General features: G+C 44.4%; 1 protein-coding gene across 1 annotated transcript in view; it reads left to right on the top strand.

The window, feature by feature from the left end:
- LOC126460578 (epidermal growth factor-like protein 8) overlaps positions 1-16960 on the top strand; it is a 177864-nt gene that overhangs the window by 119868 nt on the left and 41036 nt on the right. Inside the window, exon 7 of the mRNA XM_050095929.1 lies at positions 12172-12294. Within this exon, the coding sequence (XP_049951886.1) occupies positions 12172-12294 (123 nt within the window). The remainder of the gene's footprint in view (positions 1-12171; positions 12295-16960) is intronic.

The raw sequence follows: 16960 nt of genomic DNA, 5'->3' as shown, positions 1-16960 counted from the left end.
AAACACGATTTATTCCGTTTATTGCCTCATAACAAGTATCTCATCAGATGTCAACAAGGACAACATAAAAACATTTTATATACGTTTTTTGTATTTTAACGCAACTACCTTTATGTACGTTACAGTTGTGTCCAATGAATGTGAAGTGAGAACGTAATGAATTCACCCTGTAAAAATCTTCTGTCTGCACATGATCTAAAGATCGCGTTTTAATTTCGCAGAAATAAAATGATGACATACTTGAGACCGGGCCAAATATATCACGAAATAAACATCAAACAAAAAACTACAAAGAACGGAACTCGTCTAGCTTGTAGGGGGAAACCAGATGGCGCTATGGTTGGCCCGCTAGATGGCGTTGCCATAGGTCAAACGGATATCAACAGTGGTTTTTTTAATAGAAACCCCCATTTTTATTACGTGTTCGTGTAGTGCGTAAAACAATATGAATGTTTCAGTTGGATCACTTTTTTCGCTTTGTGATAGATGGCGCTGTAATAGTCGCAAACGTATAAGTACGTGGTATCACGTAACATTCCGCCAGTACGGACGGTATTTGCTTCCTGATACATTACCCGTGTTAAAATGGACCGTTTACCAATTTCGGAAAAGGTCGATATCGTGTTGATGTATGGCTATTGTGATCAAAATGCCCAACGGGCGTGTGCTATGTATGCTGCTCGGTATCCTGGACTACATCATCCAAGTGTCCGGACAGTTCGCCGGATAGTTACGTTATTCAAGGAAACAGGAAGTGTTCAGCCACATGTGAAGCGTCAACCACGACCTGCAACAAATGATGATGCCCAAGTAGGTGTTTTAGCTGCTGTCGCGGCTAATCCGCACATCAGTAGCAGGCAAATTGCGCGAGAATCGGGATTCTCAAAAACGTCGGTGTTGAGAATGCTACATCAACATCGATTGCACCCGTACCATATTTCTATGCACCAGGAATTGCATGGCGACGACTTTGAACGTAGTGTACAGTTCTGCCACTGGGCACAAGAGAAATTAGGGGACGATGACAGATTTTTTGCACGCGTTCTATTTAGCGACGAACGTCATTCACCAACAGCGGTAACGTAAACCGGCATAGTATCCACTATTGGATAACGGAAAATCGACGATGGCTGCGACAAGTGGAACATCAGCGACCTTGGCAGGTTAATGTATGGTGCGGCATTATGGGAGGAAGGATAATTGGCCCCCATTTTATCGATGGCAATCTAAATGGTGCAATGTATGCTGATTTCCTACGTAATGTTCTACCGATGTTACTACAAGAATGTTTCACTGCATGACAGAATGGCGTTGTACTTCCAACGTGATGGATGTCCGGCACATAGCTCGCGTGCGGTTGAAGCAGTACTGAATAGCATATTTCATGACAGGTGGATTGGTCGACGAAGCACCACGCTTTGGCTCGCACGTTCACCGGATCTCACGTCCCCGGATTTCTTTCTGTGGGGAAAGCTGAAGGATATTTGCTATCGTGGTCCACCGACAACGCCTGACAACATGCGTCAGCGCAATGTCAATGCATGAGCGAACATTACGGAAGGCGAACTACTCGCTGTTGAGAGGAATGTCGTTACACGTATTGCCAAATGCATTGAGGTTGACAGACATCATTTTGAGCATTTATTGCATTAATGTGGTATTTACAGGCAATCACGCTGTAACAGCATGCGTTCTCGGAAATGATAAGTTCACAAAGGCACATGTATCACATTGGAACAACCGAAATAAAATGTTGAAACGTACCTATGTTCTGTATTTTAATTTAATAAGCCTACCTGTTACAAACTGTTCTTCTAAAATTGTGAGCCATATGTTTGTGACTATTACAGCCCCATCTATCACAAAGTGAAAAGAGTGGTCCAACTAAAACATTCATACTTATTTACGTACTACACGAATATGTAATAAAAAATGGTGGTTCCTATTTAAAAAACCGCAGTTGATATCCGTTTGACCTATGGCAACGCCATCTAGCGGACCAACCATAGCGCCATCTGGTTTCCCCCTTCTAGCTAGACAAGTTTCGTTCTTTGTAGTTTTTTCGTTTGACGCTTATTTCGTGAGATATTTGGCCCGGTCACGATCAGTGGACCACCCTGTATATATATATTTGTAACGTAAGGAGTGTTACTTTTCCGATAGCCCTCGTACCTCGTATCATTCGTTTAATCTTGACAAGATTTTCTTGCTAAGCTCTTATAGCAAGAGGAACTTCTTCTTCAGCCATGATGCACAGCTGTTGTAAGATTTTTCAGTAGAATCTGTCTGGCACGAAACCAACGTTATAGTTCATCCCATAGACATTAGATGATCCTGATCAGTTTCCCGGTGACAAACCATCGACGAAGTACGTTTGTTATTGTTTTACTCACATTTACAAAAAAAAAGTCGAAACGTCAATATTGTTACATTCTAGTCACCGTTACATTTTATACTAGACTCTCCAGATTTTACAAGGAGCTACTTAAATACTGAGTTTTATTTTTTTTTCCTTTTGTCATTATTGTTTTGCCCGAAAAGGTACACCGTACACAATCGTGTTCGTGTCTCTTGATATCATTCTGTTTACGTAATGTGTGACGGTTCCAATACAGTGACACGAAAAATTCGCAAGACCAAAAAATAATTAATGTAGAGTAATGCAATTTCGGGGATACATCTGTCTAGGTTACATATTTAAGTGATTAACCTTGCAAAATCACAGATATACGCGAGATAATCCATTGTAAATGTGAAATGCTGGTACATTAGTAGCCGGTGTAACTGCCAGGACGTTAAAGACAAGCATGCAAACGTGCATGCACTGTGTTGTACGGATGCCGGAAGTTAGTTGTTAATGCTGGTTGTGGATGACGCTGGAGTTGTCGTCCGACGATGTCCCATATCTGTTCGATTGGGTACAGATTTGATAACCGAATAGGCCAAGGCAACATGTCAATACTCTGTAGAGCATGTTGGGTTACAACAACGGTATGGTTCAAATGGCTCTGAGCACTATGGGACTCAACTTCTGAGGTCATCAGTCCCCTAGAACTTAGAACTACTTAAACCTAACTAACCTAAGGACATCACACACATCCATGCCCGAGGCAGGATTCGAACCTGCGACGGTAGTGGTCTCGCGGCTCCAGACTGTAGCGCCTAGAACCGCACGGCCCCTCCGACCGGCCAACAGCGGTATGTGGGCGAGCTTGGAAAGCACCGCCTGGGATGCTGTTCATGAACGGTAGCACAACAGGTGGAATCACCAGACTGGCAGACAAATTTGCAGTCAGGGTGCGTTGGATAATCAAGGGGGTGCTTCTGTTGTCATACGAAATCGCACCTCAGACCACAACTTCAAGTGTAAGTCATGTGTCTAGCACGCACACAGGTTGACTGCAGCCACTCAATTGGTTTCCTTCGAACACTACACCGCCATCACTGCCACCGAGGCAGAACCAGCTTTCGGCAGAAAACGCAACGGACGTTCACCCTGCCCTCCAGCGAGCTCTCGCTTGACACCATTGAAGTCGCAAATGGCGGTGGTTTGGGGTAACTAGAATGCACACTACAGGGCGTCTGGCTCGGAGCTGTCCTTGATTTACTGATTTTTAACACTTCTATGGTGCCAGCTACTGCCAAAGTTTCTGCTGCAGATGCAGTACGGTGCATAAGAGCCATATGCCGAACTCTATAGTCTTCCCTCTTGTTAGTGCCCGGCTGGTCCCGGCGGAGTTTCGTGTCCTCCCTTGGGCATGGATGTGTGTGTTTGTCCTGTTTGTCCTTAGGATAATTTAGGTCAAGTAGTGTGTAAGCTTAGGGACAGATGACCTTAGTAGTTAAGTCCCATAAGATTTGACATACATTTTTGTTAGTGCCAGGTGGCCGTCCGGAGCCCAGTCTTCTTAGGACCGTACATTCTCGTGACCACCGCTGACAGCAATCATGTACAGTGGCTACATTCCTGCCAAGTCTTCTTGCAGTATCGCAGAAGGAACATCCACCTTCTCGTAGCCCTATTACGCGACCTCGTTCAAATTCAGTGTGGTGTTGATAATGACGTCTTCGTCGCCTTAGAGGCATTGACTACCATCAATTACCACGTCCAATCTCAAAGGTAACTGACACTCACGACCTTCACAGCATGTATTTAAATCAAACCTCATTTGCGTCCTCATAGAGGCGCTAATAACGCCACTCTTATGCGACAGGCCCGGAATCTCAATAGACATAATCTTTCAGTTGTAGAAACATGCCTATCAACTTTCGTTTATGTCGCGCAATTCTTTCTTTGTGTTGCAATTTCTTTCCGACAGTGTATTTCTCTAAATGGAGTGTTAATAGTTCTGTTCAGTAGCCCTGTTGACTGCAGACGAAAATCTTCTCTGTTTAGGTCAGTATCTCATGCTGAATAATTATCTAATGCAAATACAGACGCAAAAATCGAAAAGTGCATGTACCTGGCAATAACACATTAGTGACATGGATTGAATAAACCGTAAGCAAGCTACGAACTTGGTATCAGGCGGAAAAGAGCAGTGTGAACCAATGAACTGAAAACCATCAAGTACTCTTGACGTGTAACAAAACCGGCGAGAGAAACAAAAATAGAAAACGAATGTTTTCTGGATAAGCATGACGCAACCTCAACTTGCCGAGTCGACATAATCCGACCGAGAGTGGCCAGTGCCCCTGCGGATGTAGGCAACCACCGATATACACCGCAGAATGTCTTGCATAAACCTCAGGCGGTCAGTCGTTGATACGGAGGGAATAACAGACGCTAAACTGTCCCAAAATTTTTTTAGAGTTTTACAGTATAGACTGTACCAACGAATTAAAACAAATTGATACAACCCATCACGAACAGAACGTCGTAATTTCACCAAGTTTTAACTCTCTTTCTTATATTTGGATGTAACACCAGTTGTTAAACATCAAGACAATTAATTCTGAGCCGGCCGGGGTGGCCGAGCGGTTCTAGGCGCTTCAGTCTAAAACCGCGCGACCGCTACGGTTGCAGGTTCGAATCCTGCCTCGGGCATGGATGTGTGTGATGTCCTTAGGTTAGTTAGATTTAAGTAGTTCTAAGTCTAGGGGACTGATGACCTCAGATGTTAAGTCCCATAGTGCATAGAGCCATTTGAATTAATTCTGAAACTATACATGCGTGATACTTTCAAACGATTCTCTCACGTCGGTAACAAAGGAATCATTACACATTATTTCAGGTTCCTTTACGGCATTAGAATGGAAGCTTACGAATTGTTTCTCAAAGACGAATATGACATTATAAAGCTGAATACATGTATTTACTTCAAGTAGCGGGGGACTGATGCCCATAGATGTTAAGTCCCATAGTGCTCAGAGCCATTTTCAAGTAGCACCCCTTTCATACAGACAGTACGGTTCACGTTTTATTGCGCTGTATTCTATCCTACTGTTATCCACGAGTATTCTTAAGTAGACGTCGCTGGCTTTATTTTCCAGTCACACATGGGGAACAAACCGCTTCTTTCAGCTGCCTGAAGGCAGCAGCGCGGGGAGTGCTGAGACTCTTCGCAAAATCAATTTTTGACCAATGCTTTTTTAACTATAGTAAACAAGTATCTTTTTAACGATAGTAAACAGTTTATAAAATATTAATCCCGTTGAATTGGTTTTACTTACAGTCATAGTTGTAAATCACAATTTCTGAGATTATTTTGCCACTCGTAGAAAACATCGCTATCGCTCTCCCACAGTAATTAGGGAAAATTGCGTAGAATGTTTACGTACATCACTTTGGCCTCACAGAATATTTTATGATAAACAGAGAGATACAGTCTTTTCGTCTCGCGGAGAAAAGAATCTCATATTTAATAAATACACACATCAAAAAACGTTTTGCATCACCTCGGTTCCCAGAACTCCTGAAGACAGACGTTGATTGTGTATATTATATCACAGACATAGTCCCTTTGACTGTTCAGAGTTGTCACTAAACCCGAGCAAAGATGTGAACAACCATGCACGAGCAGCGCCTATTATACGGAAGAGGTCCGACAGCCAATCAGTTCCAGTCGTTCCACCAGGAAGGAGGTACACGGCTCATGTTGTCTGTAGTTCAACCATGGCTAGACGGTCAATACCGCAGTTCGATTGCGTCCGCATTGTTACTTTGTGCCAGAAAGTGCTCTCAACAAGGAAAGTATCCAGACGTCTCGGACTGAACCAAAGCGATGTTTTTCGGACATGGAGGAGATACAGAGAGACAGGAACTATCGATGACATGCCTCGCTCAGACCGCCAAAGGGCTACTACGGCACTGGATGACCGCTAGCTACGCCATCATGTTCAATAATGCTTTTCCTACAGCCACAGAACGACGTGTTACGACTCAAACTGTGCGCAATAGGTTGCATGATGCGCAACTGCACTCCCAACGTCCATAGCGAGGTCCATCTTTGCGGCCACGACACCATGCAGCGCGGTACAGATGGGCCCAACAATAAGCCGAATGGACCAGATGTGTGTGAAATCTTATGGGGCTTAAGTACTAAGGTCATCAGTACCTAAGCTTACACACTACGTAACCTAAATCATCCTAAGGACAAACACACACCCATGCCCGAGGGAGGACTCGAACTTCCGCCGGGACCAGCCGCACAGACCATGACTGCAGCGCCTGAGAACGCTCGCCTAAGCCCGCGCGGCCAGAATGGATCGCTCAGGATTGGCATCATGTTCTCTTTACCGATGAGTGTCGCATATGCCTTCAACCAGACAATCGTCGGAGATGTATTTGGGCCGGCCGCTGTGGCCGAGCGGTTCTAGACGTTTCAGTCTGGAACCGCGCGACCGCTACGGTCGCAGGTTCGAATCCTGCCTCGGGCATGGATGTATGTGAAGTGCTTAGGTTAGGTAGGTTTAAGTAGTTCTAAGTTCTAGGGGACTGATGACCTCAGATGTTAAGTCCCATAGTGCTCAGAGCCATTTGACGATGTGTTTGGAGGCTACCCGGTCAGCATGAACGCCTTCCACATACTGTCCAGCGAGTGCAAGAAGGTGCAGGTTCCCTGCTGTTTTGGGGTGGCATTATGTGGGGCCGACGTACGCCGCTGGTGGTCATGGAAAGCGCCGCAACGGCTGTACGATACGTGAATGCCATCCCCCGACCGATAGTGCAACCATATCGGCAGCATATTGGCGAGGCATTCGTCTTCATGGACGACAATTCGCGCCCCCATCGTGTGTATCTTGTGAATGACTTCCTTCAGGATAACGACATCGCTCGACTAGAGTGGTCAGCATGTTCTCCAGACAGGAACCATATCTAACATGCCTGGGATAGCTTGGGCTGTTTATGGACGACGTGACCCACCAACCACTCTGAGGGATCTACGCCGCATCGCCGTTGAGGGGTTGGACAATCTGAACCAACAGTGCCTTGATGAACTTGTGGATAGTGTGCCACGACGAAGACAGGCATGCATCAATGCAAGAGGACGTGCTACTGGGTATTAGAGGTGCCGGTGTGTACAGCTGGATCACCACCTCTGAAGGTCTCGCTGTGTGGTGGTACAACATGCAGTGTGTGGTTTTCATGAGCAATCAAAAGGGTGGAAATGATGTTTATGTTGATCTCTGTTCCAATTTTCTGTACAGGTTGCGGAACTCTCGGAACTGAGGTGACGCAAAACTTTTTTTGACGTGTGTACATTGCGAGTCTATAAGTCCTTTGCTCGTACACTGGCCGCACCTTCCTAATTTGGATAAATTGAAAGTAATTTACAGATAACGTGGTTTGGGACTTAAACAAAAAAAACAAGCCAAGATGTGAATGTGTATGGTTCCACACTTGGTTTTTTTGAGTCATCTGTAATTGGTTTGTCACGGCCCGCCACGAGTTCCTCTCCTGAACCAACCTTTTCATTTCAGAGCAGCAATTACAACCTAATTCCTCAATTATTTGCTGGATGTATGCCAACCTCTTTCTTCCTCTACAGTTTTTACCCCCTAAGGCTCTCTCTAGCACCATGGAAGTTATTCCCTACTGTCTTAACAGATATCCTGTCACCCTGTCCCTTCTCCTTGACAGCGTTTTCTATAGATTCCTTTCCTCGCCGATTCTGCGGAGAATCTCCTCATTCCTAAACGTATCAGTCCACTTAATTTGATTCGTTATACATTTTTATAATAAATAATTTTCCTTAGTAAGAGCGATAACTTAGTTAAAGCTTTCTGTTGAGTTTCACTGGTGATATATCTTTTCGCACCTCTCGTATGAGGTAGTCATCGTTGCAGAAACATAGAAATGTGGTGTAAAAACACTGGAAAATAAAGTAAAGAATTTATCTAATATCATAAACACATATAACTTAGAATAGGTAACCTAACTTAGGTTTAGCGTAAGAGTGTATAGCTAACTTACTTATACTACACTAATAAAACTTAGTTCCTCCCGAATAGGCTATGAAGGCCCGAAGGTACCGGCCGGCCGCCGTATCATTCTCAGCCCACAGGCGTCTCTAGATGCGGATAGGGAGGGGCATTTGGTTAGCACACCGCTCTCCCGGCCACATGTCAGTTTACGAGACTGGAGCCGCTACTTCTCAAGCAAGTAGCTCCTCGATTTGTATCACAAAGGCTGAGTGCACTCCGCTTGCCTACAGTGCACGGCAGCCCGGATGGTCACCCATCCAAGTGCTAGCCCAGCCTGACAGCGCTTAACTTGGAAACCGGTTACTACACTAATACCCGAACATATTACCATCAGAAACGTAGCTGTAATTGGCTGAGACGTTAACGTAACATAGCTGAATATTATCCTCTTTTTGTTGAGCAGAACACACGTGGAATCAGTTGAAAAGTTGTTGTAATAGGTGCATCACGACTTTCTATAGTACTTAGACAGCAGGTTGAAATACAATGCCAGAAAAGAAATTAATTTAAAAAGTAGCTGATTTTCGATATCCTTAAAAAACAACCAGTTTTGTAGTGGATGATAGAAAAATGTGTTTACTGGTTGATCCAGTTCGGTGTTAATGTTGAATGTCGGGGACGGTACGTCGGGTGATGTACATCGTTTGTTGAAGACCCTGGCAGGATGCTGACTGTTGTTCTATACAGGAAGTGCGTAGGCTTTAAGCAACGATATGCAGCGCAGAAAATGGATAACATCGCTCTCTGCTGAAGAGCTAGGAAAAATTAAACAATTAGAACGTCCATCCGAAGACATAAAGTCGTAGATTTCTTGGTGCTCTTGTTGAATCACAGTCTGTGTTCTTCTTGTCGCTTAACAACCCTGCGCGAATCGTTGTCTGGTTAACAGTTTCCTTCCATTCTGTTCTCTCATTTACTTTCTTTCTGCTTTCTCTGATCCCACGGGCTTTGATGTTTTCATCCACGTCATCCAGCCATCGTTTACGAGGTCTTCATTTTAATCTTCTTCCTATCGGTTTTCATTGGAAGATTTTTTTTTGTACGGTTTCCACTGGAAGACTTGCTTTGTAGTTCTGGTGTCCTCCATTCTTAAGAGATGCCCCAGCCAGGCTATTCTTTTATTTTTCATTAGCCTTACAATGTCAGCACTCTGTATGAGACGATCCGACTCATAATTTGTCCTTGCTCTCCAAGAACCACCATTACTTCGTATCCCTCCATAAATTTTCCTCAGTATTCTTCCGTTCAAATATTCTGAGCTGCTGTTAAACAGTGGTGGTTAGTGCTTCACATCCATACATAACTACTGGCCTAATCATAACCTTATATTTAGTCATTTTGAGCTGTCAGTTTACCATCCTAGATGTCATTAGCTTCTTAAACATATGGCAAAACCTATTACCACTTAAAATACGGGCTTTTATTTCACTGAACATGGAATTTACTTTCCCCTAGGTATTCAAAATCCTCTACATGCTCAAAATTAAAATCTGCTGCTGTCCACTTATTCAAGTTACTGTCCCCTGTTCTACGGAGTTTCATATACTCAATTTATAATTCACTAATTTCGAGTCCTATACGCTGTGCAGTTTGTTTCACTTCCATAGCTACTCTCTCCAATGACATCATAGTCTGTAGTCGATGTTATTTTAGTACGGCTGGGATTATACCCAGTACCTCAGCAAGGCAACGAATTCGGTGGCAGCTGTGTTAAATTACCTGTCATAAATAAGAGGTGCAACAATAAGATAATGAGATTGATTTTCTTTGCAAGATGTGGCAACCCTGCAGGCTTGCATAGGCACAATATCTTTAACCTTGGTCTATAAGCTGCTTCTAGTCCAAGTGGCACATCGAAGCAACTGCCCAGTCTTGAGTTGTACTGTAATAAGTTAACACGTGTTTGTGTATCTCGTCACGGGAATGGAACCGCATAATATTGCGCAACAGTATGCCATTTCTTTTTGTGTTAAATTGGGTGAAAACGCGACGACATCTTACGGTAAGCTTCAGAAAGCTTTTGGAGAGGAGATCATGTCAAGAGCTCGTTTTTCGTTGGCATAAAATGTTTAGTGAAGGCAGGACGAATGTTGAAGATGAAGACCGCAGTGGACGACCATCAACCTCACGAACTTGGCCAGGGTGCGTGAACTCGTATGATCTGATCGAAAATAATCCGTGAAAATGATTGCAGAAGAACTGAACATCAATCGAGAAACGGTAATTGAAGATCTTGGTATGAGAGAGATTTGTGCAAATGTGCCATCCCATACTGCTCTTTCAGTACAACAATTTTTAACCTCAAAACAAATTTCAGTACTATCACAGCCATCTTATTCACCAGATATCGCTCCGTGAGACTTTTTTCTATTTCCAAGAGTCAAAACGGCGGTCAAGGGACACCATTTTCAAACAACACAAGATGTCCAAAAGCTGTGACGAGGGTCTTGGAGGATATTACAGAAGATGAGTTCCAGAAATGTTACCAACAATGGCAGAAGCGCTGGAAAAAGTGTGTGCAATCAGAAGAGAACTACTTTGAAGGAGACAACACTAAACTTGACTAAAACGGTAAACAACATTTTTTCACATCAGTGTCATCACTTTATTGCCACACCTAGGCCGGCCAGGATGACCGAGCGGTTCTAGGCGCTACAGTCTGGAACCACGCGACCGCTACGGTCGCAGGTTCGAATCCTGCCTCGGGCATGGGTATGTGTTATGTCCTTAGGTTAGTTAGGTTTAAGTAGTTCTAAGTTCTAGGGGACTAATTACCTCAGAAGTTAAGTCCCATAGTGCTCAGAGCCATTTGAACCATTTTTGAGTCACACCTAGTGATTTCACCATCTGAATAACGAGGAAAATTTCTCTTCCAGTTGCCAATAGAGCAAATAAGGAGACAGTGAATGAAGTCGGCTTAGCACAACAAAAGATGGGTGTTCTTTATCGCCCCCCTTGACTCTGCAGCTAATTCAGTTACGATAAAGTAGATGCGAATTGTGGTTTCCATACTGTGGAAGGCTCGAGAGTCAGAGAGTCTTACCGATTTTTTGCCCCCGGCAATTATATCTGAAAATACGCTTTATTGGTATGTATCGTCTCTCTCTCTCTCTCTCTCTCTCTCTCTCTCTCTCTGTGTGTGTGTGTGTGTGTGTGTGTGTGTGTGTGTGTGTGTCTGTCTGTCTGTCTGTCTGTCTCACTGACTCTCCTCGCCGACCCTCTTCAAAATGGTTCAAATGGCTCTGAGCACTATGGGACTTAACATTTGAGGTCATCAGTCCCTTAGACTTAGAACTACTTAAACCTAACTAACCTAAGGACATCATACACATCCAAGCCCGAGGCAGGATTCGAACCTGTGACCGTAGCAGCAGCGCGGTTCCAGACTGTAGCGCCTAGAACCGCTCTTCAGAGATTCATGTGCCATACCACGACATTTTGTATAATGTTCGCAATGTAGTGTGCAATTCCAAAATACGTAATACTTGATTAAAGGCCTGCCCATATTTAGAAAAAAATTCGTGATCTTTCACTAGCGGAAATGATTCGGCAGTGTGAGAAATGCAAAGTTCAACAGTAATTGAAAGTCCACATTTAAATACAGGTAAGAAATTTAGATCTGAAGAGGCAATGGCATATGACACCTAATGGAATCATGCGTAGTACGGCACTGCATTGTTCGACCAACCTTGCTTAAGCACACAATTTTATACGGGGCGCTACCACGGCTCCCGTGTGTTGCAGATGTGGACGAGTGCTCTTCGAACCCTTGTGACCAGCTGTGCACCAACAGCGTCGGCAGCTTCCAGTGTGAGTGCCGCCCAGGCTTCACGCTGCTCGCTGATGGAAAGTCCTGCCGCAGCCAAGGTAACCACCAACACATCTCCTTTTCGAGTTGATCTCGAACACGAGAGAAACGTCCGCTACTTCCCCTCTTGTTTCACGACCCAACAGTAGCGAAACTGTGGAAATAAGAATACTTTTACGAATAGCTGTGATCAAAACAGTCAGGGAATCAGACAGCATACAAGGAACAGTCAAATGAAAACGAGACAGATGGGAAAAAGTAAGTAAATTGTTTACTATTTCACAAGTAATCTTCATCTACATCTACATTTACACTCCGCAGGCCACCCAACGGTGTGTGGCGGAGGGCACTTTACGTGCCACTGTCATTACCTCCCTTTCCTGTTCCAGTCGCGTATGTTTCGCGGGAAGAACGACTGCCGGAAACCCTCCGTGCGCGCTCGAATCTCTCTCATTTCACACTCGTGATCTCCTCGGGAGGTATAAGTAGGGGGAAGCAATTATTCGATACCTCATCCAGAAACGCACCCTCTCGAAACCTGGGCAGCAAGCTACACCGCGATGCAGAGCGCCTCTCTTGCAGAGTTTGCCACTTGAGTTTGCTAAACATCTCCGTAACGCTATCACGCTTACCAAATAACCTTGTGACGAAACGCGCCGCTCTTCTTTGGATCTTCTCTATCTCCTCCGTCAACCCGACCTGGAACGGATCACACAGTGATGAGCAATACTCAAGTATAAGTCGAACGACTGTTTTGTAAGCCACCTCCTTTGTTGATGGACTACATTTTCTAAGGACTCTCCCAATGAATCTCAACGTGGTACCTGCCTTACCAACAATTAATTTTATATGATCATTCCACTTCAGATCGTTCCGTGAGTATACTCCCAGATATTTTACAGAAGTAACTGCTACCAGTGTTTGTTCCGCTATCATATAATCATACAATAAAGGATCCTTCTTTCTATGTATTCGCAATACATTACATTTGTCTATGTTAAGGGTCAGTTGTCACTCCCTGCACCAAGTGCCTATCCGCTGCAGAACTTCCTGCATTTCGCTGCAATTTTCTAATGCTGCAACTTCTCTGTATACTACAGCATCATCCGCGAAAAGCTGCATGGAACTTCCGACACTGTCTACTAGGTCATTTATATATATCGTAAAAAGCAATGGTCCCATAACACTCCCCTGTAGCACGGCAGAAGTTACTTTAACATCTGTAGACGTCTCTCCATTGAGAACAACATGCTGTGTTCTGTTTGATAAAAACTCTTCAATCCAACCACACAGCTGATTTGATATTCCGTAGGCTCTTACTTTGTTTATCAGGCGACAGTGCGGAACTGTATCGAACGCCTTCCGGAAGTCAAGGAAAATGGCATCTACCTGGGAGCCTGTATCTAATATTTTCTGGGTCTCGTGAACAAATAAAGCGAGTTGGGTCTCACACGATCGCTCTTTCCGGAATCCATGTTGATTCCTACAGAGTAGATTCTGGGTTTCCAGATATGTCATGACACGCGAGCAAAAAACATGTTCTAAAATTCTTCAACAGATCGATGTCAGAGATATGGGCCTATAGTTTTGCGCATCTGCTCGACGACCCTTCTTGAAAACTGGGACTACCTGTGCTCTTTTCCAATCATTTGGAACCTTTCGTTCCTCTAGAGACTTGCGATACACGGCTGTTAGAAGGGGGGCAAGTTCTTTCGCGTACTCTGTGTAGAATCGTATTGGTATCCCGTCAGGTCCAGTGGACTCTCCTCTGTTGAGTGATTTCAGTTCCTTTTCTATTCCTTGGACACTGATTTCGATGTCAGCCATTTTTACGTTCGTGCGGTGATTTAGAGAAGGAACTGCAGTGCGGTCTTCCTCTGTGAAACAGCTTTGGAAAAAGGTGTTTAGTATTTCAGCTTTACGCGTGTCATCCTCTGTTTCAATGCCATCATCATCATCCCAGAGTGTCTGGATATGCTGTTTCGATCCACTTACTGATTTAACGTAAGACCAGAACTTCCTAGGATTTTCTGTCTAGTCGGTACATAGAATTTTACTTTCGAATTCACTGAACGCTTCACGCATAGCCCTCCTTACGGTAACTTTTACATCGTTTAGCTACTGTTAGTCTGAGAGGTTTTGGGTGCGTTTAAACTTGCAGTGAAGCTCGTAACTGTCAATACATTTACCCCACTGTGATGCAAGGTGGTCAATATCTTCACGGAAAAACGCTTGGAGTTGCCTACGGAACCGTGAATGTACCCAGGCGCGCACCTCTTCATCCGAAGCAAGTGATGCCGACAACTGACTTTCTTCAGGTCTCCAAAAATATGCAAATCGCATGGGGAGAGATCGAGACTGTATGGAGAATGTGTAAAGGTTTCCCAGCGAAATATCTGCATCGTAGTCGAAACGATCGTGGCTATATATGGGCAGGCATTATACTGCAAAACAATGATGCTGTCCGTCAATATTATTGGGCGTTTGGACTACGCTGCAGAAATTTCACTGTTATGCCCTTACACAAACTCCATACAGTCTCGATCCCTCCCCATCCGATTTCCATATTTTTGGAGCACTGAAGAAAGACATTCGTGGCCGTAGATTTGCTTTGGACAAAGAGGTGCATAGCTGGATACATAATCATGATTCTGTTGGCACACATTTTTCGATCACGGCATTAGCCGTCTTATCTCACAATGTATAAACAGTTATGGGGATTACTTTTGAAACAATAAACAGTTTTGTATTCTATTGTATGTTAACCGGGGACCTAGAAACGACGGAGAGGCTCCGTCCCCACCGCAGCCACAGTGGTCCACAGTCCCACGACGACTACCGCAGTCCACTTCACCCCTCCGCCGCCCCACACAGAACCCAGGGTTATTGTGCGGTTCGGCCCCCCGTGGACCCCCCAGGGAACGTCTCACACCAGACGAGTGTAACCCCTATGTTTGCGTGGTAGAGTAATGGTGGTGTACGCGTCCGTGGAGATCTGTTTGCGCAGCAATCGCCGACATAGTGTAACTGAGGCGGAATAAGAGGAACCAGCCTGCATTCGCCGAGGCAGATTGAAAACCAGCTAAAAACCATCCACAGACTGGCCGGTTCGCCGAACCTCGACACAAATCCGCCGGGCTGATTCGTGCCGGGGACCAGGCGCTCCTTCCCGTCCGGAAAGCCGTGCGTTAGACCGCACGGCCAACCGGGCGGGCATAAACAGTTTACTTACTTTTTTTTAATTTTTCTCGTTTTCATTTGACTTCCCGTTACACATTACGAAAAGTTGGGATTATTATTTACTCTGGAGTAACAAATATTATATATCATTTTTTTTATTCCGAAATACTATCTTCGCGGAGAGCAATGAATTATTTAGTCTCTTTATTACGATACCCACTTTACACAGCCGTAATAAATATTGTTTATTAAGCCCTACCAATTTCTAAGGGCTCAAAGCTTCGTCAGATACACGAAGTAACCATCGACAAACTCTGCAACCGCAAAATACATTATTTCATAATCATATATCATCATCAAATATGTCTTCAGCTTTGCTGGCAACATAATGTTGCCAGTAAAGGTGGAGTCATATTTGATGATGATCCAAGTTTATGTAATAATATACTTTGCAGCTGCTCATTATGTCAGCTGTCATCTCGTGTGTCGTCCGCCTCCGGTAGCTGAGTGGTCAGCGCGACAGAATGTCAATCCTAAGGCCCGGGTTCTATTCCCGGCTGGGTCGGAGATTTTCTCCCCTCAGGGACTGGGTGTTGTGTTGTCCTAATCATCATCATTTCACCCCCATCGACGCGCAAGTCGCCGAAGTGGCGTCAAATCGAAAGACTTGCACCCGGCGAACGGTCTACCCGACGGAAGGCCCTAGTTACGCGACGTTTCCATTTACCTCGCGTGTCTAATGATGAGGCCTTGAACACTTCAAAGAAAGGAAAACTGGATTTAACGTCCCTTCTACATCGAGGTCATTAGAGACGGAGCACAAGCTCGGATTGTCTCAAGAATGGAGAAGGAAATCGGCCGTGCCTTTTAAAAGGAACCATCTTGGCATCTGCCTCGGGCGATTTAGGGAAATAACAGAAAACCTAAATCTGGAGGGCTTGAACACTTCGAAATCGATATCGGCTAATAAACAGCGTTGAAAAGGAGCTCTCAGTTTCGTCCAGCGAAATGGAAAGCATAGGATAATATTATTCTAACACTGGTATCATCACGGAATATGGTATTACACTAGGTGATTAAAAATTAAATACAGTGCCAATAATGGAAAATGGAATATCTATACCCTTACTGTTGTGAAGTAGAGAAATCATATTTCCATAGGACACTGATAAATGGCAGCAAAGACATTTCTATCGTATTCTGCGTAGGTAGAACACAGATTATGATCACTCGCTCTGGCTGTGATGCAGAGACCGGTGGAACAAACAAGCACGTCCGAAATCTATGATGGCAGAGTTCACGAAGTGAAGGCTTGCCAGAAGCAAAATCTAAAGTGTACAGACAGTCTTCGTAAGAGTGCGCAAACAGTACAAGGAGCATTCCGAATTGAAAACCATAAACACAAGCAAGGACAATCACTTTGATATCAATGGTATGTTTCGAACGCCTCAGCAAATAGCGAGAACTGCTGGACACGTGCGCGTATTTACAGGCAATCTCGCGTCAGTGGATGCTTCCATATGATGTGCTGGCAGCTGCAGTAGT

This window comes from Schistocerca serialis, chromosome 1 (assembly GCF_023864345.2).
Source record: "Schistocerca serialis cubense isolate TAMUIC-IGC-003099 chromosome 1, iqSchSeri2.2, whole genome shotgun sequence".
NCBI lineage: Eukaryota > Metazoa > Arthropoda > Insecta > Orthoptera > Acrididae > Schistocerca > Schistocerca serialis.
The sequence above is the reverse complement of the archived record's forward strand: the minus strand, read 5'-3'. Positions and strand labels throughout refer to the sequence as shown.